The 25,644-nt window shown below is 38.5% G+C and overlaps 1 protein-coding gene across 10 annotated transcripts in view; it reads left to right on the top strand.

Moving 5' to 3' along the window:
* The window catches only part of PKHD1 (PKHD1 ciliary IPT domain containing fibrocystin/polyductin), a 640,097-nt gene that overhangs the window by 91,370 nt on the left and 523,083 nt on the right, over positions 1-25,644 (top strand). For 8 of the 10 annotated variants that reach the window (XR_011974315.1, XR_011974316.1, XM_072642432.1 and 5 more), the window contains 7 exons: positions 3,610-3,737; positions 5,412-5,596; positions 9,221-9,343; positions 11,563-11,668; positions 12,109-12,387; positions 17,125-17,279; positions 20,736-20,886. Coding sequence is in view for 8 of the 10 variants with exons in the window: in XM_072642432.1 (XP_072498533.1) it covers positions 3,610-3,737; positions 5,412-5,596; positions 9,221-9,343; positions 11,563-11,668; positions 12,109-12,387; positions 17,125-17,279; positions 20,736-20,886 (1,127 nt within the window). In the remaining 2 variants the exon portion in view is untranslated. The remainder of the gene's footprint in view (positions 1-3,609; positions 3,738-5,411; positions 5,597-9,220; positions 9,344-11,562; positions 11,669-12,108; positions 12,388-17,124; positions 17,280-20,735; positions 20,887-25,644) is intronic. The other 2 variants (XM_072642431.1, XM_072642436.1) reach the window with 2 other exon arrangements.

The following is a 25,644-nucleotide window of genomic DNA, read 5'->3' as shown; positions in this document are numbered from 1 at the left end:
GCTTTTTTTTCCCTCTGGAAACTGACCTTCTTGGTTACCATTAAGATCATTGATTTAGAATTGAGAGGAACCCAAAGGCAGTAGTATGTAGCAATGGAAAGACAGCTGGTTTGGAGTCAGAGGACATGGGTTCCCATTCTGTTTCTGCCACTCATTATTGCTTCACTTCTTACCCATAAAATGAGCAGTGTTGTTGGTTAGAGTTGTTTTGGTGGAGTCTGACTCTTCGTGATTCTTTTTAGGGTTTTCATGGCAAAGATACTGGAGTGATTTTTGCCATTTCCTTCTCCAGATCATTTTACAGATGAAGAGACAAAGGCAAACAGAGTTAAATGACTTTCCCATGGTCATATAGCTAGTAAGTGTCTGTGGCCAAATTTGAACTCAGGTCTTCCTGACTCTGTTCACTGTGCCACCTAACTGCCTAAAATGAGGACTAGATGGTACCTTTCATCCCTAAATCTATGATGCTAAAATCATCTAGTTTACTTTAAAGATGAGGAAATTGTGAGATTCTGGTCACAGAAGTAGCAAAATCACAGAATCTCAGAGTTGGAAAGAACTTCAGAGATCATTGAGTCTAACTACACCTCAAAACAAAATCTCCTCAACAACTCAAGAAATGGTCATAAAGCATTTTCTATTTTCCAGTTTTCTACAGTAATTCAATCCCAGATACTATGACTCCAAACCCAGTCATTTTTCAGTCGGTCAATAATCTATCATCTGTCTGTCTGTCTGTCTATCCATCCGTCTATCTATCTGTCTGTCCATCCATCCATCCATCCATCCATCCATCCATCCATCCATCCATCCATCCATCCATCCATCCATCCATCCATCCATCCATCCATCCATCCATCCATCCATCCATCTATCTATCTATCTATCTATCTATCTATCTATCTATCTATCTATCTATCTATCTATCTCTCTGTCTATCTATCTATTATCTGTCTACCTGTCTGTCTGCTTTTTATATGAAACTACAAATCTCCATCATGTGAAGTTTTCTCTTCTTGTAAAGTACATAATTAATCCAGTGAATTATTTTCAAATCTGTCCTGCTTGTCTATGATTCCTTCTGTTCTCTTCCATGCATTTAAAATTCTTGAATCATCCTCTTGGTTTTCTTTTCTTTTTCAATGTGTGTGTGGCAACTCTACTCCTATTCCTCTTTGCTTTCCAGTTCTCTCCCTCTAATCCCATTAGAAAAAAGTAGAACAAAACCTTTTAAACAAATATTTATAATAAAGTAAAACAAATTCTCAAACAACCTGTGTCCAGTTCTACACTTTGAGCGTAGAGAGAGGAGGATAGTAGGCTTCGTTCTTGGTCTTCTGGAATGGTGATGAGTCATTGCATCAGTTAGTATTTAGGGACTCATACTTTAATGCAGCTATTTATAAAGTAAAATCCTTTCTTTTCATATCCTGACCTTACAAGGAGCTCACAATACTACTGTTTTCCACTTTATTAGAATTTCCGGGTCTTCCATTCTTAACTGATTTTATTTACTTAAGGAGAAAAAAAAGTTGGTCTACCCTATAAGAATCACTAGATGGCACCAGAACTCCACAAGCACTTTATTTCTCCAACTGCTGCTAACAGAAATAAGGATGCTATTTTCATAGAATTGTAGTTTTGGAGATAGAAAGAAACACTGAGACCCTTTAGTCCAACCCCCTCATTTTACAGGTGAGGAAACCTTATGAGTGCCAGAGAGGTCTCATAAAGTCACATAAGTCATAAATGCAAAGGGGGGGGTGCAGACCTAGGCCTTTCAGTTCCAGGTCCAATACCAGGATGACCTCATTGAACTTTGCAAAGCAACTTGTCCCAAGTCACACTGGAAGTAAACAAAAGACCCTGCATTTAAACAGAGATCTTCTGACGTTCAGGCCAGTGTTCCTCCAACTACAGGACAATGATTTCCCCAAACCCTTGTAAGATGAGTAGAGCCCAGATGCCTCCCCCTTTTTAGAACTGAAAGGAATTCTCTTATCTTCCATGTCTTACGGATCTACTATCATAGGAAAATGTAGACAGCATGATTCTGTCTGTGATTGATTCACTCATGTCCTTTGGTATGATGGCAATCGAAATTCCACCCTCCACTCCCCCAAAAGGGAAGGATGGATGAATTCAGATAAGTAGAGGGTAATAGCAACTGACTCAGAAGTCAGTCACAATAGCCTTGTTGCAGTCCTGTTATAAAAAAGTGGCTGAATTGGTGTAAGAGATACATTTGTTGAACCATAAAGATGGAAGAAAGTTAGGGAGTTAGTTGCTTATTAGTTGTTATAAATGTTTGTGGATTTATTTTTTAAAAATTTATAAAGTTGATTAAATATATTTTGTTAAATTTCAAAGTTCATAAATTCTTTTATTCTAGAGTGATACAATGAGAGGGGCACTGGCTCTGGGGTCAGAGGACACAAAGTTCAAATCCTATCTCTGATATTTAGTGCTTGTGCAACCTTAGGCAAGTCATTTAACCTCTGTCGGCCTCAGTTTCCTTATTTTTAAAATGAGAGGGTTAAACTAGATGATCTCTGAGGTCCTTTCTAGCTTCAGAACTGTGATCTAATATCCTCATTTTTCATATGAGGAAACAGGGCCCAGAGAGGGGAACTGAGAGAGGAGAATTAATTTGCCCCAAAGCATAGGCTAGTAGTAATAACGGTTAAAATCCACCATAAGTCATCGTGATGATAGCTCCTTATTACTACCAGGATCAAATAAAAATTTCTCTGTTTGTTTGACATTTTTACAACCTGGCCATTTCCTACCTTTCTAGTCTTTTTACCCTTTACTCCCCTCTAGAATCCAGTAACACTGGTCTGCTTGCTATCCTCCCATGTAACATCCCATCTCTTGAATCTGTGCCTTTTCATTTCCTGGGCACCACCTCCCCAGTCTCACCCCATCATTCCTGGAATGCATTCCTTCCTCATCTCTACTGCCTGACTTCAATGGCTTCCATCTAGACTCAATGTAAATTCTATTTTCTGCAGGAAACCTTTTCCTTCAATCCACTCTCTATACCCCACTCCCCAATACTCCTCACTTCACTGCTAGTGTCTTTCTTCTGAAATTATCTTCCATTTACACTGTGTATATCTTGTTTATATACTTTTTACTTGTATTCCCAGTTAAAATATGAGCTCCTGGAGGGCAGGGACTAGGTTTTTGCCTTTCTTTGTATCTGTAGCTCTTATTACCATGCCAGCTTGTAGACTTACTAAAATAGGATTTCAAGTTCTTTCCTTGTTACTCAAAAAAGATACTTTTTCTCCTGAATCTGAACTACTGGAAACAGTCACTCTTTTTCCATTGGTTACACAACACCAGGGTGCACATTAAACTGCCTTCCTTTGGAGAGGGTCCTCACATCTTCCATTTGGCTCATCTTGAGGTGGAGGTCAGAAGGACTCTCAGTCACTTAGTCCCTTTATTTCTCCCCTAGTATTTCCACATGACCATCACCAAGTTTCAGGTTTGTTTCATGCCCAAGTATTAAGGGAATTTCCTTGGCTTGCTGAGGATGGTAGTGATTTTCGCATTAGGCTGCTTGCTATTGACTTCTTTGTCTCTGATGTGCAATAGCTACTTGCCTCGGGAGGAAGCAGATGAAGACCTAAGAGGGGTCAACGTGACAATCCAGAGACTGCAAAGGATAAGCCCACCTTTAGGAGGACATTTTCAGATACAGCTTCCCAAGACAGTGATACCTGGTAAAGAGGAAACTGCACATGGGGTGTTTCTGCTTTTAAAATGGCATACACTAAAATTTCAATAAATGCTCTATATATCTCTCTTATCTATACCATCTATCTATAGTGATCATCTGTATATCTAATTTCAAGATGTATATTCATAATAACATTCTTATTCATATTAATTTTTTAAGTTAATGAATAATAACAGCTTACCTAGAGATAGCAAAGTAACATAGTGGATAGAGTTCTGGGCTAGGAGTCAAAAAGATCTGACAATAAATCCTACCTCTGATTAGATATGTGACTCTGGGCAACCTAACCTTTCTCAGCCTCGATTTCCTCATTAGTAAAATGGGGATAATAACAGCACCTACTTTACTCTTGTAAAGATCAAATGAGGTAACAAGGATAGATCATGGGATCACAGGATATAGATGTGGCAGGAATGCTAAAAGTTATCTTACTGAACCCCCTCATTTCATCAATCATAGGGTCATAAATTTAGGGCTAAAAGGGACATTAGAGCCCCTATAGTTTAGGGATTTTTAATCGTGTGTGTGTGTGTGTGTGTGTGTGTGTATGTGTGTGTGTGTGTGTGTGTGTGTGTGTGTGATGGGTTTTGAAGTGTTTTGAAAGTGTGTTGCAGACCTTTAAATGCTATGTAAATATGAGTTATTATTATTATATGGTAATGATCATTGTATGGGCTGCTAGGTAGTACGGTGGATAGTCCCTGGCCTGAAGTTAGGAAAAATCATCTGTCTGAGTTCAGATCTGTCCCAGATACTATTAGTTGTGTGTCCCTGGAGAAGTCACTTATCCCTGTTTGCCTCAATTTCCTCATCTGTAAGATGAGCTGGAGAAGGAAATGGCAAACCACTCCACTATCTTTGCCCCAAATGGAGTCACAGAGAGTTGGGCACAGCTGAACGAAAATAACAGTAATGATCCTCATTCTCATCATTGCAGCTCACATTTATATAGCACCTACTATGGGCCAGGCACTGTGCTAATACTTTTATAAACATTATTTTATTTGAATCTTAACAACAACCTTAGGAGGCAGATGTAATTATTATCTCTGTTTTACGGATGAAGAAACCAAGATAAACAGAGGCCATGTGACTTGCCCAAGGTCACACTTCTAATGAGTGTCTGAGACTGGATTTGAACTCACATCTTTCTGCCTCTAGATCCAATACTTTATCCACTGTACCATCTAGGAGATTAAAGGCATTGAGTCTATATCACTATGAAATGACATTTTCCTAGTGGAAAGGAACTCTAAATAGGACTCAGTGGTTCTCTTGAATCTCCACTTTGAGGACCCAGGACTATTCCAGAAAACTTGGTTTTTGTTCTCGTGTGTGTGTGTGTGTGTGTGTGTGTGTGTGTGTGATGGGTCCCTTTTGGCAATGTGCTGAAGCATATGGATCTCCTCTTGAATAATGTTTGTAAATGCATAAAATAAGATACACAGCATTACAAAGGAAATCAGTGATATTGAAGCATAAGTATCTGTCTGTCTATCTATCTATCTATCTATCTATCTATCTATCTATCCATCTATTTATCCATCCATCCATCCATCCATCCATCCATCCATCCATCCATCCATCCATCCATCTTGCCATCTGTGGTGAATTATTTCATGTTGTGTGCTTACTGTTTGAAAATATCCCTCCACAGGAATCCCTGTGCACATTTCTGCTCCAGACCTCCGTGAGCTCTTACGGGGCAGCAATGATGACTTTGCAGCGCAGTTCTTTGATGTCAGTGACTTTAAGGTGCAGAAAGATCTAAACACCTGCTATGAGCATATATGGACCCTCACCTGGATGTCCCAAACAGGGGACTTGCCCAATATCATCAGCGTATGTATGATGTTCCTTCTTCAGTATGGAGATTTGATGTGACCAGTGAAATACACCTGTCCAAACTATACAGAGCTCTCTTATAAGTTCTTTCTCTTAGAAGCAGGGGTCTCAGAAGTGGATTGTTTCAGGGAAGTATGCAACTCCAGAGGTTGGGTAGTTTGCTATTATGGGTGGGAAGATGGGTCGCCTCCTGCCTTCCCTGTCATAGCCAAATATGTGTTTTCAACATATCATACTACCTTTATCTACAACACCACTTCTTTCCTCCCCATTCTGTCCTGATTCTTCTTCTTTGCACTTTTCTTTGCACACTTCTTGTCCTCCTCCTTTTTGAGCCAGGTGTTACAGCCTTAGGGAAGTCATAAATTAGTTTCTATCTGGGCACTCACACTGTGCAAAATGGGAAAATTTAACAACCCTCTCTCCTGCCATTACACTCACTCTCCGTCCCCCAGGTCACCTAGTGACTTTGGTAGTTGCAGCTCGAAAGCAAGGCTTGGCCCTCTTGGATAAAGAATAGTGATTAAGAGCCCCATAGCCCCCCTTTTCTGAATAGACCAAATGGGGTCTCACAGAATGAGCAGGGATGGATGAGTTCTGATCTCCATCACCAATCTCATAACATTACCTTTCCCTCTAAAAACCAACCCCTCTTCTGAAAAGGTGCCCCTTTTTCTGTTTGGGGCACCACCATCTTTCAGGCACCCAGCTTTGCAAGCTCAGTTTCATCTTTGACTCCTCATTCTCACTCATCCCAATATTGCTGATCTGCTGTTAAAGCTTCTAATTTCTACTTTCTCAATATCTTTCCATTCTGTCCCCTTATCAATACCCATGCATTGGGTATTGGGTCTACATCGAGACCTCCTCATATCTTGCTTGGATCCTTCTAACTGGTTTCCTTGCCTCAAGTTTCTGCCTTCTCCAATCCATCCTTCTTTTATCTGCCAAAGTGATTGTCCTAAAGATCAGATCTTATGATGTCACTCCCCTATTGAATAGGGGAGTGACTTTCTATTGAATCTAGGATCAAATATTATTTTATCTTCCCCCCATTTGTACATTTTATAATGTGTATAATTACTGGTATAGTGGTATATGTATATAATTTATAAATAAGTAAATACAAATATATGGGAGTCACTGTATATATGTGTATATATGTAAATACATACATATATGTATACATATACATATATAATACACACTTTATTTTACCTGATGAGGTATATGATCTGATCAAAACAGTCTTAGAGCAAAACTTCTTTAAATATCTTCAAGCAAAGTCTAGACAATCCTTGTTGGGTATATTGTAATGGGGATACTTGTTTATGTATGGGTTGGGCTAAGTGACTTCTGAGGTCACTTCTAAAGCTGAGATTTTGAGGATCCATTGAGATATCTTTCATGCAGATACTTTGAGTTACTTTGCATAAAACTAGGGATCTCTATCCTCTTTTCTTAACAATGTGTTATAGGATTATAGACACCAACTCCCTTATTTTATAGAGAAAGAAATTGATATAGTGGATAGAGAGCTGGTCTTGAAGGTACGAAAACCTGGATTCAAATCCTGTCTCTGACACATACTGGGCTTCCTTCTAATTTAAGCTTTTAGTTCTCCAGGCAATTTCTTGAGATTGTAAGTTGCAGAACAGTTTTAGATCTTCATTGGTAGAGGGAATTTCCTTATTGGGAGATCCCTACTACAATGAAATATATCTCCTCTTCCCCATAAAAAGTTCAACTTTATGTCTAGTTGGTACCCCCTTATAGCCCTTGAGACTCATTGTTCCCCTATCTAACCTCAGTGGGAAGTGGTTGCTCAACATCTCCATTTCAACTGACTATTCACCAATTTGAGCAGATTGACTTAGACTGTCAGAGGTGCAGTCTAGGATAGTGACTAGAGGACTGCTGACCCCAGAGTCAAAAATACATGTGTTTGAGTCTTGTTTGTGACAACCACTAGCTGTGTGATGTAGGCAAGTTAGTGCTCAGTCAGCTCTCTAAGACAAGTTGTTTGGACTTCATCATCCAAGGAAGTTTTTTCTCTACATGTTGAAATCACTGGTTGAGTTCCCCTGTAAAAAAATGGAAATCTTAGAGGTATATGTTTTAAAGGGAGCAAGTTTAAGACATAATTTATATACTCCAAAGAAAGAAAAGGAAGAGAGGAAGAAAGGGAGAGAAGAAGAAAGAGACAGAGAGAGCTAAAGAGAGCTAAAGAGAGAGACAGAGAAGTACACAGAGAAAAATAATTTATGATTTATGGTGTAGATGACAAAATCAACTAGAGTTGAATGTTAGATTTTGAAAGAAAATAATCTATAAATAGTCTATCAATTGGGGATGTCGATATGAGACTTTTTATATCATAGATAGGATATTGTTGTGTTGTGACCTCTGGAGCTCCAGACCTTAGCATGGTTTTCAAATATGATGCGTGGCATTTATTGATTCTATTAGAAGAACATTTAGATTATGGGTTTCAAAAGTGAATTGACAATTAATTTATAAAATTATGAAATAGGGGCAGGCACACCCAGTTCTTTGGATATTCTATGGGAAAGACTACTATTGGCATCAGGAATGGGGCAGTAATCGTACTTTAATAAGGCACAGAGTATGTGGGGAGCAAAAGCCCATAAAGACAGAGACAAATGGCAAAAAGGATTACAGAAGCAGATGGTGTGGAGATGGAAGATGAAAGAATGAAGCAGGTAGGCAACGCAGCAAAGAGGATGGAGAGGGAAGAGGCTTTAGAGAGTATCACTCATGTAACCATAGATTAAAACTGGAATCACTAGGCAGCATGGAGTTGGAAGAATACTGGGGGCAAGATATTGAGGTCTCATTTTGACAGGGTTTTTGGGGAAACAGACCAACTTCTATCTGTGCCACCTTGGGGTTAATTCATCAACATATCCAAATCATGTTGAAGTTATCAGTAAAACTTCTAAGTTGCTCTGATCTCAAAGTTATCAACATGTTTTGATGTTCTGCTGGTCTGAAATTGTGGAGGTCTGGAATTTGTCTGAAATTTATGTATTATGACAAAAGGCCCTGATAGCAATGCCTAGATGTCTTCTGCTGAAGCACATATTACCAGGATGTGAATTTTTGTTAATATATTCAATACTTTGTAAATTATGCTTCTTTGATCTTTTGTATGAGACTTGCAGGTTCCTCTTGACAATCTTATTTCCTGCTATTGCCTTTTTATACTGGCTACATATCATGTTACTTATTATACTGACTGGGGGTAGTGGTGGTGGTGTTTGAAGGAACTAAAACAAGACATCATTTTAACGCAAAAAGAAAAACAATAAAATCCCAATCCAGAAACAAAAGTAATACAAAGATCTAAAGAAGGGTGGGTGTGGTTTGCACAAAGTGTAATCCCACTTAAAACAAAATATTTCCTGGTTCTACTAGGGTTTTCATGAATCACTCCTTATACTATTAAACTTCCAGTTCTACGTCCAATCCTCCCCCATCCTCTTTATGCCACCACAATTTCTTAAGTAGGATGCCCAAAGACTCATTTTAAATAGTCTAATGTGAACCAGCATGAGGAGCAATAACCTATGTTGTTATGAATGTTTATCACCATTTCAGGTCTCTGCAGAAAGCCTAACTGGTGTGTGTCCAGCTGTGAGCACTCGGATCATTTATGATGGTGGTGTTTTTCTGGGACCCATATTTGGAGATATGTTGGTTACTCCCAACACATACCCTCAGGTGAGAATGGAGAGGCTTCCTAAGGTTGTTTCTAACCTTCACTAGCTAGTGAAGGCTAATCTTTTGGCTATTTTATTGTTTGTAAAAATGGCTATTTTGATCGAGTTCTCAGTTTTTCTATCAGCAAAACAGGTCTAAGTGTAGCTCACTGATGTTCATTAATTTATTAATTGATTCCCAAATATAAGTGCTTATACTCTAGGCAACACAGTATTAGGGAATGTGGGAGATACAAAGAAGACGACATGACCTTTGTCTTCATGGAGTTTATAATTGAGTGAATCCGATAAACAGTATACATAAACCCCTATAATACAAAGGACAGTGTAATAGTTACACAAGGGATTGCTTCATTCATTGTATTTGTATCCCTATTGCCTAGCACAATGCCTAGCACATAGTAGGTACTTAATAGATTTTCATTGGTTGATTGAAAAAAAAAGTGCTATGGAAATTCCAGAGAGTAAGATATCATTTCTGTTGGGGGAAGTCAAAGAAGCCATTTGTGAAGGGTTAGCATTTTGGCTGCACTTTGAAATATGGCTAGGATTATAATAGGTGAAGGTGGATGGGGTTGGTGCAGGGGTGGAGAACCTGTGGCCTTCAGGCCACATGTGATCTTCTAGGTCCTTGGGTGTGACCTTTTGACTGAGTCTGAATTTCGCAGAACAAATCCATTTATTAAGGGAATTGGAGTTGTTCTGTGAAGTTTGGATTCAGTCAAAGGGCTACACTTGAGCATGGTGGGTTAGAACCATTTGATGGTGGGTTAGAACATTAGCAGAACATTCTAGGCATAGAGAATAGTGTGAGCAAAAGAATATGTTTGTGGAATGATGTGTAGTCCAATTTGGTTGAAGTGCAGGGCTAATATAAAGGGGAATAATCAATAGACCAACCAATAAGTGTTTATTCAGGGCTTGCTATTATGGCAAACTCTGCGCTAGGCACTGGGAATTATAAATATAGATAAAAACAGTGAATGCCTCCAAGAAATTTATATTTGAATAAAGGAGACCTGGAGTGGGTAAAGAGGTACTTGTTAGAAATAGAATAAATGGAAGACAATGAAGGGAAGATTGTAATAGCTTTTGGGAAGCGGGGGAGGAGGAAAGACTAGAAAAGACCTGCATAAAGGGTTGATTGAGCTAAGTCTTGAAGGAAAAGAAGGATTCTAGGAGGTAGAAGTGAAGAGGAAGAACATGTCAGGTAAGGCAGACTGTTGGCACAAAGACAGGAATATGAAATAAAACTAGAAAAGAAGCTTGGAATAGGGGTATGGAGGGATTTGAAAAAAATAAACTTTTTAAAATATAAAGAATAGACTTTATTCTACAGGCAATAGGGAGCCATTGAATATTTTTTTGAGCAGGAGTGAGATTAGTAGATGAGGCAGCTTAATAAAAGAGAATGATATTTGGAGTCACGGGGATCAAATCTGAATCCTAGCTTTTTTACTTAGGAGATGGTAAGTTCTTAACTTCTCTGAACCTCAGTTTCCTCATCTAGAAAATGATCATAATAATGATTGTACTATCTGCCTTAAGGGATCATTGGAAGTCTCAAATGACATGTTCCTGGAGGGTGGGAACAATCTTTGGCCTTTTTGTTTGTTTATCCACAGTGTTTGGTGCACTGCCTGGCACACAGTAAGTGCTTAATAAATGTTTATTTGTTAATAATGTCACCTAAAGTGTTCAATCCCACACGGTCCAAAGTATTACAGCCCATAAGCAGCTAAGTGGTGCAGTGGTTAGAGAATAGGACTTGGAATCAAAAAGCCCTGACTTCAAATCTAGCCTCAGACACTTACAAGATGGGTGACCCTGGGCAAGTCACTTAACCTCTGCCTGCCTCAGTGTCCTTATCTGTAAAATAGAGACAAACAAATACACACCTCACAGGGTGAAATGAGAACATCTGCAAAGAGTTTTGCAAACCTTAAGGTGCTATGTAAGTACTGATTACTATTACTGTTGTTGTTATGAAATATCCCAGGAGAGGGGACAGGGTGATTCTTCACCTTGGGGGGCTTAACAGACAGTAAGCAGTAAGTATACTTAACACCTAGTATCCTAAGACATCTTGCTCTACAGCTATACAGATATATAATGAGAAAAGTAAGGAGAAAGCTGTTTGGTTGGGATTTTCCATGAAGCATCAGTTTCACATAAAGATGATCTTGTAGCATCTGAATTGTACATGCTCTGTTTCTCCAGGTGACTGTAAGAGTCAGTGACATACCTGCTCACTGTTTGGGTTCCTGCTCTTTCCAATACCACCAAGAATCAACCCCATTAGTTCAAGCTGTCTGGTACTCTTATGGTAAGATCCTTTCAATTGAATCTTAGGGAAAATAAGTTCTAGACTTAAAAGGAGTTTCCTTAAGAGTGTGGGTTTGACTTGGGGGACAGGGAGGGCTGAGTGATTTCTGGCATAAATTTTGGTTGTTTAGCTATATCCTACTCTTTGAGATCCAATTTGAACTCAAGTTTTCCTGACTCTAAGCCCAGCTCTCTCTCCATTGTGCCACCTAGCTGATCTTCTGGCAGATAGCAGGTGCTTAATGGTTGCTGAGAGATGGATTAATTTAGGGATTGACAAGCAGTGGAAAGTTTCTGTATTTATCTGCAGCATTTCTGGTAAGAACTGTGAAATGCAAGCAGCATAGATTCTTGGTAAATAGAGAACTGGATCTGAGGTCAGGAGGACTCATCTTCAAGTGTTCAAATCATTGGGTATATTTGCTTTATTTCTTCTGTCAGATGATGATGTTAACCTGCTGGTCTGTATCATGGGATCTGGTTTTCCTGGTGATTCTAAAGCTTTGAAGATTGAGGTGAATCAACAGATCTGTAAAGTCATGTTCTCAAACCAAACTTATGTGACCTGCCAGATGGGCTTCTTACCAACTGGAGAGTATCAAGTTGTGATGCTGGTTAGGCATTTTGGCCTTGCACTCAATGTCAGTGGAGGAGAGGGCATCTACTTTAATATTGAACCCAAGCTGAAAGTAGTGGAACCCTCTGTAGCACCAGAGATTGGTAAGTTTAGAGAAGACACAAGAATCCACTTGATTTCCTGAAATTGATATTCATACCACGGGGCTTTGGGGCTGTTCTGAGAGAACTAGCAGGTGTTGGCAAATGTGTTCCAACCCCCTAATGTCTGCTGTGGTTTGCAACTTTTAATTTCCTAATATCAGCATTTCCCCTAATGAATTTTACCTCATATGATCAATATCGGTTGAATAAATGAATATATAAACGAAGAGCAAACATTTGGACCCTTAAACACATCTTGATAGGACTTTTTCTATGTTCTCCTATTATGGCTAACTACTCAGAAGGGCATTCAAGACTTTCCAAATGATCTGTCACCGCTCTGGCTTTCTAGATTTATTTTATATTATTTCCCTTCACATATGACATGCTGTAGGCAAACTGGATTATTTACCACTCCCCCATTTTGGAGTATTGACCCCAAATATTCATACGGACTATCTGTGCCCAACCTGTGGTAGAGCATTCTGAGCTCATATTGATCTGATCCACCAGGGTTGGACACACTGAAACTTCACTTTATCATGGTTTTGTCATTTTGTTCCTCTTCAAAAATGAAGGACAACAACCAACCAATCAACCAATCCCTAACTAGCAGCTAGGTGGCTCAATGGATAGAGTACTGGATGTGGAGTCAGGAAGACTCTTCTTTGTGAGTGCAAAGCTGACCACTTACAGACACTTACTAACTATGTGACCCTGGGTAAAGTCCTTTAACTCTCTTTGCCTTAGTTTCTCATCTGTAAAATGAACTGGAGAAGAAAATAGCAAACCACTCCAATATGCTTGCCAAGAAAACTCCAAATGGGATCACAGAGACTCAGACATGACTGAAAAATGACATAGTAACAATATCCCTAGCTCCTTACCCTATACTTATAATAAGGCTTCCCACCAGCAGGTTTTTGTTCAGGCCTTTTCGGTGTTTGGATTTTCTTCCCTTCTACTCCCTCCTCCAATTCTGTGTCTTGAAGTCCTACCCATCCTTTAAAATGCAGATCAGTTGTCACCTTCCTCATGAAGCCTCCAATCAATCATTCAGTCAAATCAATAAGTATCTTACTATGTGAGAAGTGCTGTGCTAGACTTTGGGGGTATAAATATAAAAATGAAATAGTCCCTACCTTCAAAGAGATTACAGTGTATCAGGGAAGATACCATATGCACATAAGCATATAAAATGTACAAAAAATGCTTTTATATAATAAAAGTAAATAATAAATAATACTTTTATATAATAAGATATAACTAAATAATACTCTTATGTAATAAAAAATACACAATACAAATACAAGATGTTTTTGGAAAGGCATTAGCCATTGAAGGAAATTGGAACAGGAAAAAAGTGGTGTTTTAACTGAATTTTGAAGAAAACTAGGAATCTAAGAGGGAGAGGGAGTATTTTCTTTTATATTTCCCCTTGGAGGATTTAGAGTTAAGTGACTTGACCAGGGTCACATAGCTAGTACATGTCTGCAGTCACATTTGAACTCAAGTCCTTCTGACTCCAGGGCTGGTGCTCTTTCCACTGAATGATCTAGATGCCCCAAGGGCATTCTAGAAATGGAGGACAGCCAGTAAAAAGGCACAGGGTCAAGACTTGGAGTGATGTGTGAAGGGCAGTAAGGTGGAGTGAAACGGAGAAATGTGGAAAAAGGCTAGAAGCATAGAGCAGGGCTAGACTGGAAAGGATTTTAATGTCTCACAGAGGAATCCATCTTTATTTCTAGAGGTAACAGAGAACCATTGTAATTCGAGTGGGGAAAGGAGGAAGAGTAACATAGTCAGATCTGTGCTTTGGGACAATCAATTTAGCAACTATATGGAGGAGAGACCAATTAGGAGGTGATTGCAATAGTGATGAGGAGGTGATGAGGACTTGATTGAGGGTGGTGATTTAGGTCACATGTGAAGAGAGAGGGTATGGATTTGAGAGCCACTGTGGAAGGAGAAATTACAAAGAGAGGCAACAGATTGAATTATGGGCTCCAAAGCCCACATGGTTCCATTGAGTCATCTGGTCATGAAGGATTTTCCTTTCTTTGACCTCAAATGAAAGCATTTTATTTGAGCTTCTCCTATGCTGTTATATTTAACTTTGTAGGCATTTGTGGATAGATTCTTTCCTTCCTATTATGCATGGAACTGACTTCTCTGAGTAATTTGAGATACAAAGATGAATAAGACATGGTTCCCTGCCCTTGAGGGGCCACCACAAGGCACCATCCTGTCTTATTTATCTTTGCATTCATCAGGGTTATTAACTCAGTGCTGTGAACACTGTAAGTCCTAAATTAATAATGTTTGCTATAGAATGATATCAGGCAGAATCAGGTCAGTCACTGTAGCTCATCAAGATAATGTGTTCTAATAGAAAGATCCTTGAAGTAGCATTCACAGGTCTTGGGTATAGTCAAAAAAACCTACTGAGCCCCAAGTCAGGAGACCAGGGCTTGAATCTAGCTGGGTGATCTTAGCTAAGTCATACCCTCTTATCTGCCTAAGTGTCATCGCCAGACCATACAAATCCACTTTTTGATACTTGTTGAATTGGGGTAGTACAAAGAAAACCAGGTTCGAAGCCAGAAGATCTGTATTCAAATCCTGTGTGGTCTTGGGAAAATCATTTTACTTTTCTGGACTTCAATTTCCTTATCTGTAAAATGAAGGGGTTGGACTAAGAAACTTTTAAGGTCACTTAGAGTTCTAAATTCTATGACTCTGTCTTTCATTATTATTAGCCAAAAAGACTTGCCACCTGATATTACACACAAGAATAAAAAGGAACATAACTTCTTTCTGACTCAGCTTTGCCCAAAAACATGCCCTCCCTCAGTCTTGTTGCATGTTTTCTTCATATAAGACAGAAAACATGCTCCCTGCTCTTATCTACTTAACAGGAATATCATAAGAAAGAAATGAGATACTATTGTTCAGAATGGAACATGAGACAGTATATAAATCAAGGATTTAACTGTTATACTTAGTACATGCTCCTTCCTTCCTTCCTTCCTTCCTTCCTTCCTTCCTTCCTTCCTTCCTTCCTTCCTTCCTTCCTTCCTCCCTCCCTCCCTTCCTTCCTTCCTTCCTTCCTTCCTTCCTTCCTTCCTTCCTTCCTTCCTTCCTTCCTCCCTCCCTCCCTTCCTTCCTTCCTTCTTTCCTTCCTTCCTTCCTTCATTCCTTCCTTCCTTTCCTTATCTCCCATTCTTCCTTTCCTCACTTCTCATCCTTTCTCCTTCCTCCCTCTGACCTCCCTCTCTTCCCTCCTTTCCCCTTCCTAATTTAGAAATCACCCTCTCCCTCATTCCATACTTTGAATCAGTTGCCAAATGTTGAGCCACATGTGTCCCATATGGCTTCTTCCTATCTACTTTCATGGCCATCACTCTGATTTTGATCTCATTCTCACCACCATGGTTCTTTCATTCAAAGTTTCCTGGTCACAAACTCCCAAATACTGAAAACAGTCATATTCAAATTAGATGCTAGGAAACAGTATATACTATCCATCTCTAACATCATCCATTTGCCTCTAAGCTGCTGTTCTCTCTTAGAATATTTATCTGAGGGGCTGCTTTTCTGTTAGAATTCGTTAAAAAAATTTTTTTTTACACAATCTGTGTTTATCCTTATGCTGATTTTCTCAGTGTTTCATTCAAAATATTTATTTTCTATCACTTTTAGCAAATAAAGTGTTCATATAAGAAGGGGGGGCAGTACCTTGTATGTACCAGGCATTGTGATAGGTTGATAGGGTAAAAAGATGAAAATGACACATTTTGTCCTCAGCCAGCTTATAGTCTGAAGAGGGGAGGGGAAAGATTATGAGTAGCACATACACATGTAAGTATTAAAGCAGAATCTGTAGGGGCAAAGGAGAGATCTAGACAAAGTGCTTGAGGAATATTTGAAAAGAAAGAAACCTCTTTCAGCTGGGAGGCATCACAGAGGAAGTAACATCCAAAGTGCTTGAGGAATATTTGAAAAGAAAGAAACCTCTTTCAGCTGGGAGGCATCACAGAGGAAGTAACATCTGAACTAAACTCTGTAAGAAATGGACTTCAGTAATCAGGGGTAAAGAGGGAAATGATGTGTTTCATGGAGGTGGGAGGGTGTACAAATGAACTGACAATTCTGATGGAAGGCAGTACATGAAGTAAAAGAAAGTTGAAAGAGTAGGTTGGAGGCAGTTTGTGAGGGCTTTAAATGTCAGGTTGAGGAGTTGGTGTTTTATCCTAAAGGCATGAGGGAGTCAATGAAGGTTTTGAGGAGAAGGAAAGTTTCAGAAGTCCTAAAACTAATTTTTGAAGGCTGATTTTGAATAGGTAGAATAGGAAAGTAAGAGAAAATTCCAGAAAGTATTTTTAAAAAAGTTACTGCTTAAAAAAAGCCCCACAGAACTAATTTTATATGATCTTAATTTCTTAATCTATCCTTCCCCTTCTTTCTTCCAGGGAGAATTTTAATTGGAATTTATCATTTCCCCCCAGAAAATACCATATATTCCTTTGATACTTCAGTCACTTGGTGATATTTCATCAGTGGGGATAATCCATCCAACTGTATCCTCTCACTCTCAGAGGAAGATTTTGACATTTAACTTAAATCCTTTCTGTGGTAGTTTTAACATTTTCTGCTATTCTGATGAGTTCTAATTTCTCCATGTTTTAATCATTTCCTGTATCTTGGGTATCATTTGATGCCTATCTGACTGTTTAGCTGGTGATATCACTGATGTTACAGGAGGATTTTGGGCCACTATCCAAGGGACCAGTTTAGAAGAAGTAAGCCTGGTGTTATTTGGGTCTGAACCTTGTCCCATCAACATCTCCTCCAGAAACATGGAAAGAATCCAATGCAAAGTCCCACCCTTGGTAAGCGGAGTCCTCTAGAGTCTTCTCTTGTTATCATTCACTATCACTTTATATTTAAGGCAATAATGGAGAGGATTGTGTAAACTATATCTTGAGTCATAGCATCTGTCTTAGATCTAAACCTTTGAGATGTTCTATGACAGACTAAGAAGGAAGTTAATAAATGCTTGTTGTGGGCAGCTAGGTGGTATAGTGGATAGAACACTAGCTTTGGAGACAGGAGGACCTGAGCCCAAATCCAACCTCAGACACTAGTGACTAGTATCTTAGCTATTGTGACCCTGAGCAAGTCACTTAACCCCTATTGCCTCCAGAAAACCACATACAAAATGCTTATTGATTGATTGAGAAATTGAGCACTCTGAGGGTCTCTACCCTATCCTTAGCCTTCATGAATTGCTTCACTATTCATAATGTGAATGGTATGAAGGGAATAGTAACTTATAAGCTTTCTTGCTTTATGGGATGGTACAAATGGTTGTCAAAATAGTTTTTATGCCACTGTCTCTTTACTTTTCTACTTATATCGCATCTATGCAGAAATAGTGAGTGCCATATCACGTCACTGGGGACAGTTCCAAAGATAATCTATTACATGGATATTCAAGGGTTCTGATCTAAGGCAATCATTCTCCATAGGATCATAGAACTAGAGCTGAAAGGGATCTCAAAAGCCATATCATATAACCCTTTGGTTTCATAGATAAGGAAATAGATGTAAAAATCATGGATAAAGCTATCTTGATGGCAAAGTAGACCAATATCAATCAATCAAGCATTTATTTAAATGAATACTATGTGGGTTAGATACTCTGATAGGTGTTGAGGATGCAAATTCAAAAAATGAAATAACCCCCACCCACAAGGTACTTACCTTTTAACAGAACGTATATATGTATGACAGCAAGTAAAGAAAGCATAAAAAAGAAATTTCTCTATGTAACCCAAAATTAATTGCTGCAAATTATATTTGGATCAAGACTGATCATGACCAAGTATGATTTGCATTTCTTTGTCATATGACTGGACTAAAATGTGTACCAACCACAAGGAAGCATTATTATATTCTATTTTGAAGATTTCTTGCATCAGCAAAGTTAAATGAATTTTCCAAGATCATAAAATGCAGTCTGTAGCAAAGGTAGGATTTAAATTCAGAATGCAAGGTGAACTTGAATATTCATGACCTTTTACTTTCTTTGTTTATGAATTTATACCTTGCATTGAAACTGGAGGTGCTAAAAGCTTCCTTCTGGCCCAATGTTGTCTTTTCATAGTTGATCTGTGTGACTCTGGCCAAGTCACTTAACAGTTTGCCTCCATTTCTTCAACTGTAAAATGGGGATAATAACAGTACCTACTGGCTGTTGTGAGGATCAAATGAGATATTTATAAAGCACTTAGAGTAGTGCTTGGCACATTGTGGGTACTATATAAGTGTTCATTCTCTTCTCTTCCTCCCTCCTTTCCCAACTAGACCAAAAATTTTATAGAGGAGGAAACTGAGTCTTAGGATGATTAGGTTACCTCCTTGGGTCTCTATTTCCTAAACTGGAAAATGAAAGATCTGTCATCCTATGATTCAATACATCTCCTTGCATTCAAGCAGGTGCTGAACAACAGGTAAAAATGTAGAAGTTCATTGCTGAACTTTATGGTAGGTAGAGTCTTCTTATCAAGACTTATAAAGATCAATTTTTTTAAATAAAGGTTTTTGTATATTAATATGTTGTGCACTAAACATGATAGATGCTCTGAAATTTTCTTACCCCAGATGGGTGTATGATCCAAACTTTTGGGTGGATCTAATTAATTTTAGTTAATCAATGGGCTCTAGGATTATTATATATGTTCCTAATTCCCATTCCTGATTAAATATGACTTACTCCTCATCTATCTACTCATTAATTAAGATCTGTTACTTGCTTATAATTCACTTACTAAGAGTCAGTCACAGGGTCAGTATTTGTTGAAAGATAGAATCTGAACTCATTTTCCTTACTGTAATGTCATTCTATCTATCACGTCACAACTTCATAGAAGATTCTCCTCCTATCTCTCTGTCTCTGTCTTTCTCTTTGTCTCTTACTCCTTGTTTCTCTGTGGTGACCTTGCACAGTCCTCCCTTACTCAAATCAAAGTAAACTGCAAGTCATGTCATTACCTCCCTGATGTCATGGTCCTCTCGAAAACAAAGGACAAAAACAACCCTGTGTCTCTCTACTTCTTTTTCTTAGAGATAGAAAATTAGCAGATTATAGATTGTATACATGTTAAATTCAAATCAATATAATATATATTAGCAAATTTGTTTTGGTGGTGATTGTGTGTGTGTGTGGGAGAGAGAGAGAGAGAGAGAGAGAGAGAACTAAGAGCATACATTTATTAAGCACCTATGGAGTACCAGATAGTGCTTAGCCTGTGGGTTGAAGACAAAAATGTTTCTCTCAAGGAGCACCTATTCTAATGGTAGAGACAACATGGAAAAAGATGTGTATATACAGGATATTTACATTGTAAAAGGAAGGTATACCTTGTAAGTGAAAGATATTCTCAGAGGGAACGCACTAGCAAGTGAGGGGAGAAGGGGAACTGGGAAAGACCTTTTACAATAATATTTCCACAATAATATTATAAGAAACAACAACAATATGTTTACAAGCATAGTATCTACAAAGCTCTATTCTGGAGGCCTCACAGAATTAATTATATAGTCTCTGTCTGCCCTCTAAGAGTTTATAGTTTAATAAAACTCCCTGCTCTCTTTCCACAGGGAATCATTTCAATTATATCACTGAGCCATAAGTTAGACCAACCTACATCTTATGTTACTTTGCTGTTTTCTAAGGGACCTCTATGTGGTATTTTATCTATTTCCCTGCTTTAAGTCATGGCAGTCAGTTTCCAATAGATGAATCTCTAAAGAAGAATCTTGAAATACAAAAAATAAAAGAAAAATAGAATTTTCTCATCTCTATTTTTTTTTTTTTGAAATTACAACAAAACCTTACCAAGTGGTTCATTAATTTGGGATTTTGTGATGATTTGGAAAGGGCTAGCCTGAAGTTTACCTTACCATTATCAATAAAGAAAAGGTTTGCTCTGCAAATTAAGTTGCCCCAGGGAGAGTTTAAATGACTGTACTTTAGAGAATGGACAGTTCCTAGCATTCCCCAACACATTAATAGTTTCCGTTTACATAAAAACAATTGATATGTTAATAACAAATCATTCTTATCTTTTCTTTAAAGCTGGTCCCCTAAGGATTTCTTCTAGGGTACATTTGGGTAGCTTAGTTCAATGATTGTACATACAGTATTTGAAACCAAATAGCATGTATTTCTTTAATTTTTTCCTGCAATTTATACTCCTCCCTTCCAAATCCCCCCCCACCCCGACCCCAGTCAAAGGTATTTAGTGAAGTTTGACAGGATTTCATCTGTTTTTTTTTTTAAGATTGACTTCCAGGGGAATAGTAGTGGAAAGTTTGTGAATGTGACCATAATCACCAGGAACCTGTCATTAACTTATCCTGAGGCATTCAAGTATACTCCTTCTTTAAATCCAGTTATCTTGTCCCTGAGCAGATATAGAAGCAGCACAGCAGGTAAGAATAAATGGCATTCTAAAAATTTTCTCTTCACAGAGCCTTGGTCTAGTAAAAAAAAAAAAAAAGCAAGAGATGAGGCTCTGGTGAATTGTAGCAAAGGCAGAAAAACACAAAGGATAGGAACTCATCTGGAGATCAGGAGACCTGGTTTCTCAGCCCAGCTGTGCTATTAACTCACTATTGGACCTTGGGAATCTTGGAGTCAGTTTTTCTCTCAGTAAAATGAAACTAAGCCATCACCCTCATGATGTCCTTGGTCTCTTTAGGATGAACAGTTACAACATCAAACTATTCTCATGTGTGCATGCCAATCTTTGTCAGTGGGTACTGCAAGGATAGGAAAATGTAGGGATTGGGTCTGTACTTTCATTGATAGAGAGAGCTTCCTAGGTAAGGAAATTGGCTCTGCCAATGCAAGTCTATCCCTTCTCATTTTAGATGGAGAACTTAGAGGTGCCCAGGGTCACAAAGTCAATATATCTTAGAGGTGAGACTTGAACTCAGGTCCTTCTGGCTCTAAGGCTAGCTTTCCATCAATATGAATACTGCTTTTATATTGTCAGAATACTGGTGTTAAAACGCTAAGTGACACAAGGACATCATTATATCATATGATCACAGGATGTAGAGATGGATGGAACCTGAGAGATCAATGATCTAATCACTGCATTGTACATATGAGGAAATTGAGGCTTAGAGAGGTTGTAACTTGCCTATGATCACACATATAGTAAACAACTCTGAGAAGAAATGCAAACCTAGAGCCTCTTACTGATGAGGGTTACAAAAGGGGCGGGGCAAATTCTGGGACCTTCCAAAGACTGGAGTACAGGGGTTGACCATCCAGAACGAATTCACAGTCTCAAGCATTGTTGAAGTCAAAGTGATAAAGATTTATTGTTACACTTTTCACCAGGTGAGAGTTTTTAGGGGATCTGTAATCTTAGAGGGGTACAGGTAAAGTTTATATAGGATATTCTATAGTAAAATATGTGCCAAATAAACTACTTAAGTGATTCAGGACAGGATTAGGGAGTGGTTAGTTCTTAAAGGAACATGTAGTTTTAGTATTTACTGAGCAGGTATTTTACCCAAGGTGGGGCTACATGGAGGTGTGGTTTTAGGTCTGAAATTTCTCTAAGTCAACTAATGGCTAAGGCTGACAGAGAAATACCCAGGCTGCTCCCATCAATGTTTTGTTAGACAAAATAAACATAAGGGGTATACTATGTCTAAGTCTAAGAGACATATGATTGGTCAGTGAGTAGCAAATTCTGTTATGACCCAGTACCCAGCCCATTCAGCCAGTGCACAGCTGGTTCAGACTAATAAATTCTATGGGTGCAGCTGGCTACTGTATCAGGAAGAGAGATAAAGGTTTTGCTAGGGTAAGCTGTCCTTGGGCTGGGGAGAAACTTCCTGGGACAGTGTTTTGAGGCTAGGGAGAAATGTGATTTTTAGAGAGAAATGTGATTCTAGAATTGGGGCCCAAGCATAGGCACCCAAGCACCCCATTATTACTACAAATTATACCAGACTTTGTTGTTGTAAGAAATGTTCTTGTTCTAGAAAGAACAACACTTGTTGAAGCCAGGAAAGCTCTTATTTTATTTTGTGTTTATCCTTCATTGCCAAAAAAGACCATGCCATCAGAAAAATGATGACATGACTTGCACTTGACTTTGTTTTGAGTGAGGAAGGGCTGTTCAGGTCACCAGCCTCACTTCTCCTCCTGAGCCATCTATTTTTTTTTTTATTTTACATTCTTGCAAATGGATAATCCCCCCAAGGTAGTACACTTGCTTTGACAAATGTTTATTCCGTTTCCTACTCGAATATCCTCCCCCCCCTTTTCCATTGGCTGGATACAGCTTCTTGAACTGCCTATTCCATGTTTTTCTCCTAGTTGTACTCCCCCCCTCCCTTGCCCTGCATCACATGTACATTTAAATTAGTTTGCTCCACCCAGGGGCGTGTGGGTTAATATTAAACAGTTTTTTAAGCATGAGTCCAAGCTTCTGACCTTCTGCCAGTCAAGAGGCCTGGTTTTACCAAGTCACAACTCTGGTTGGAACTGGTTACATCCTGATATCTTTCCTGCAAAACTAGAAGTATGTAGTGTTAATCCTGTGGAAACAGAACCCCTTCTGTTTCTCATATTGTTGTTCAGCCATTTTTAGTTGTGTTTTATTCTTCATGATTTCATTTAGGGTTTTGTCTGAAAAGATAACAGAATGGTTTGCTGTTTTTTTCCCCAGCTCATTTTACAGTTGAGGAGGCAAACTGAGGCAAACAGGGTGAAGTGACTTACCTAGGGTCACCCAACTAGTAAGTGTCTGAGGCCAGATTTGAACTCAGGAAGATGAGGCTTCCTGACTTCAGGCATAATACTCTCTCCACTTTGCCACCTAGAAATGCCTCAATGTCATTATTATAAACACTAATTATTATTACGCATTAAGTCATTCATTTAACAATCATTTATTAAGTGCCTGCTGTGAGTAAAGCCCTGCTAAAGTTCCACTGAAGCAGAGACATCAATACTAGATACATGGTCCCTGCCTTCATGAAATTTACAATCCAATGTGTGTCAGAGACATACCACACAAACACAAATATGCAATACTTTGTAATAAATATTCAATTACTATGCTGTACCTATAATACAAAATAGAACATGATCAGAACATGATTATTCCAAAATACTATGGAAGATCTAAGAAAGAAAAGATAATTTCCAGTTGTGCTGGTGGTAGTTCAGGGCACTTCATACACTTTTGAGTGGAGCATGAAGGATGGTTAGAACTTCAAAAGGCAGGGCTGGTGGGGATGAATATAAAGGGTGGAAAGGGAAGAATGACATTCCAGGGAGAGGGAACATGTGAGCAAAGGCACGGCGGTAGGAAAATGGTGGGGATTTACAAGATGTAATGGATAGTTCAGTTTGCTTAGAATGTAGTGTGTACTGAAAGAACAGTTATCCCTTCTACATCGTAACTTTCCCCATCACAGTTTTGCTATATCACTGTTGGCATAAGAAATTAAATGGGAATTTGGGGGGGAGTTTTGTGGACAACATGAGAGGTCCGACAGATGACAGAAAAAGTTTAGAATCTCAGATATGCATAAAATACATGTATAGTATTGTATAATATCAACCTATTTTATCTTTTAATAACATAATAATTCAAACTTCTTCTCTGATACAAAGCAGGGTCAAACATTTTTATGCTGATTTTACAGATCTTGGGGGTGCTGCTGGTCTCTAAACCGTATGGTATGGAAGGGATAACTGTAGTTTGAAATAAGGCTGAAAAATTAGGGAAATGACAGGGTGTAGAGGCCTTGAATGCCAGGAAAAGGAGTTTGAGCATTTTTGGGAAGGTAAAAGAGAACCAGGCAGTAAGAACAAGGGATATAGATGTGATCAACTGTCACCTAACAAATATCTGGTCAACAGAATACCAGATAAACAGAGAAAATTGCTGTATACAAATCTAAGTTATTACTATGGAAGACCAGCCTTTTCCCTAAAATAACCCAGTTTCTTTCTCTGGTGTCTTTTTCACTTTTCAGGGCTCCAGAATGCATAAATAAAAGGAAGTGTTCTTTAGCTTTTCAATATTATTCAGATAATATAATGCAAACTAGATATTTGCTGCCTCCGGCAATCAAAGTAGGTGGAATTCCTCTGTGGTACAGACTCTTCAGAATGAGGGAGAGAGGGATAAGGAAGTCACTCCTCTCTGTTCTGTCCTGGGCTCACTGACTCTGGTTGGCTTTTAATAAAATTTCCGTTCTATAATGAAAAGTGTAAATATATTACATCAGTGCCTTAAAGGCATCTAGGAATAAGTTGACAATTGACCAAAAGTCCAAAGAATTCATGTGATTAATATATACAATGTGATGTGTTTTTTTCAAAGCTTAAAACTTCTATTTGAATTTTTCTGTGGTCTCGATAGGAAAATGTATATTAGAAAATTCACAAAAGGTGATATTTTGTGAGATGAATCACTTTTGGTTTGATGAGCAGGGGAAGGGAACACAGAAATAGGCTATTACATGAGGCTAAGAGGAATCCTTCTTGTGAGAGGAAGAAAATGGGAATAAATAAATGTAGAACACCCATATAATAGGTTATTCCTCATACCTGGACTATTATAGGAGCCTTTTAAGTTCCCCCAGGCTTTTCCCTTTCCAAACTATCCATCACAGATGCCAGACTTTTCTTCTTAAAGCACATTTTTTAGCCAAGACTCTGCAGTATGGTGTAGAGGGATAAATGTAAGAAGTGGAATCAGGAGACAAGTTCAAATCCTGCGTCTGACACTGATTACCTTTGTGACCTCGGGCAAATCACTCGACTTCTACTCTAGGTTTCTTCAACTCCCAAATGGGGATAAGTAATATCTGGACCAACTCTTTTACAGGGTTATTGTGAGTGAAATGCTTTATAAACTTTAAAGGAGCATATAATAAAAATAGCTAAAATGTATATGGTGTTTAAGGTTTTCAAAGTGTCTTGAAATATTATAATTATATTATTATAAGCTATATATTGTCTCATTCTATTTATTAGTTGCCTCTCTTGCTGTCTGTTTGTCCATCCATTCATCCATCTGTTCATCTATCTACATACCTGTATGCCTATCCGTCTCTTTCTACCTGTATGCTATGTATCTACCTACCTACCTACCTATCTATCTATCTATCTATCTATCTATCTATCTATCCATCCATCCATCCATCTAT

Source organism: Notamacropus eugenii, chromosome 2 (assembly GCF_028372415.1).
Source record: "Notamacropus eugenii isolate mMacEug1 chromosome 2, mMacEug1.pri_v2, whole genome shotgun sequence".
NCBI lineage: Eukaryota > Metazoa > Chordata > Mammalia > Diprotodontia > Macropodidae > Notamacropus > Notamacropus eugenii.
Note: the sequence above shows the minus strand (reverse complement) of the source record. Positions and strands in the feature narration are given on the sequence as shown.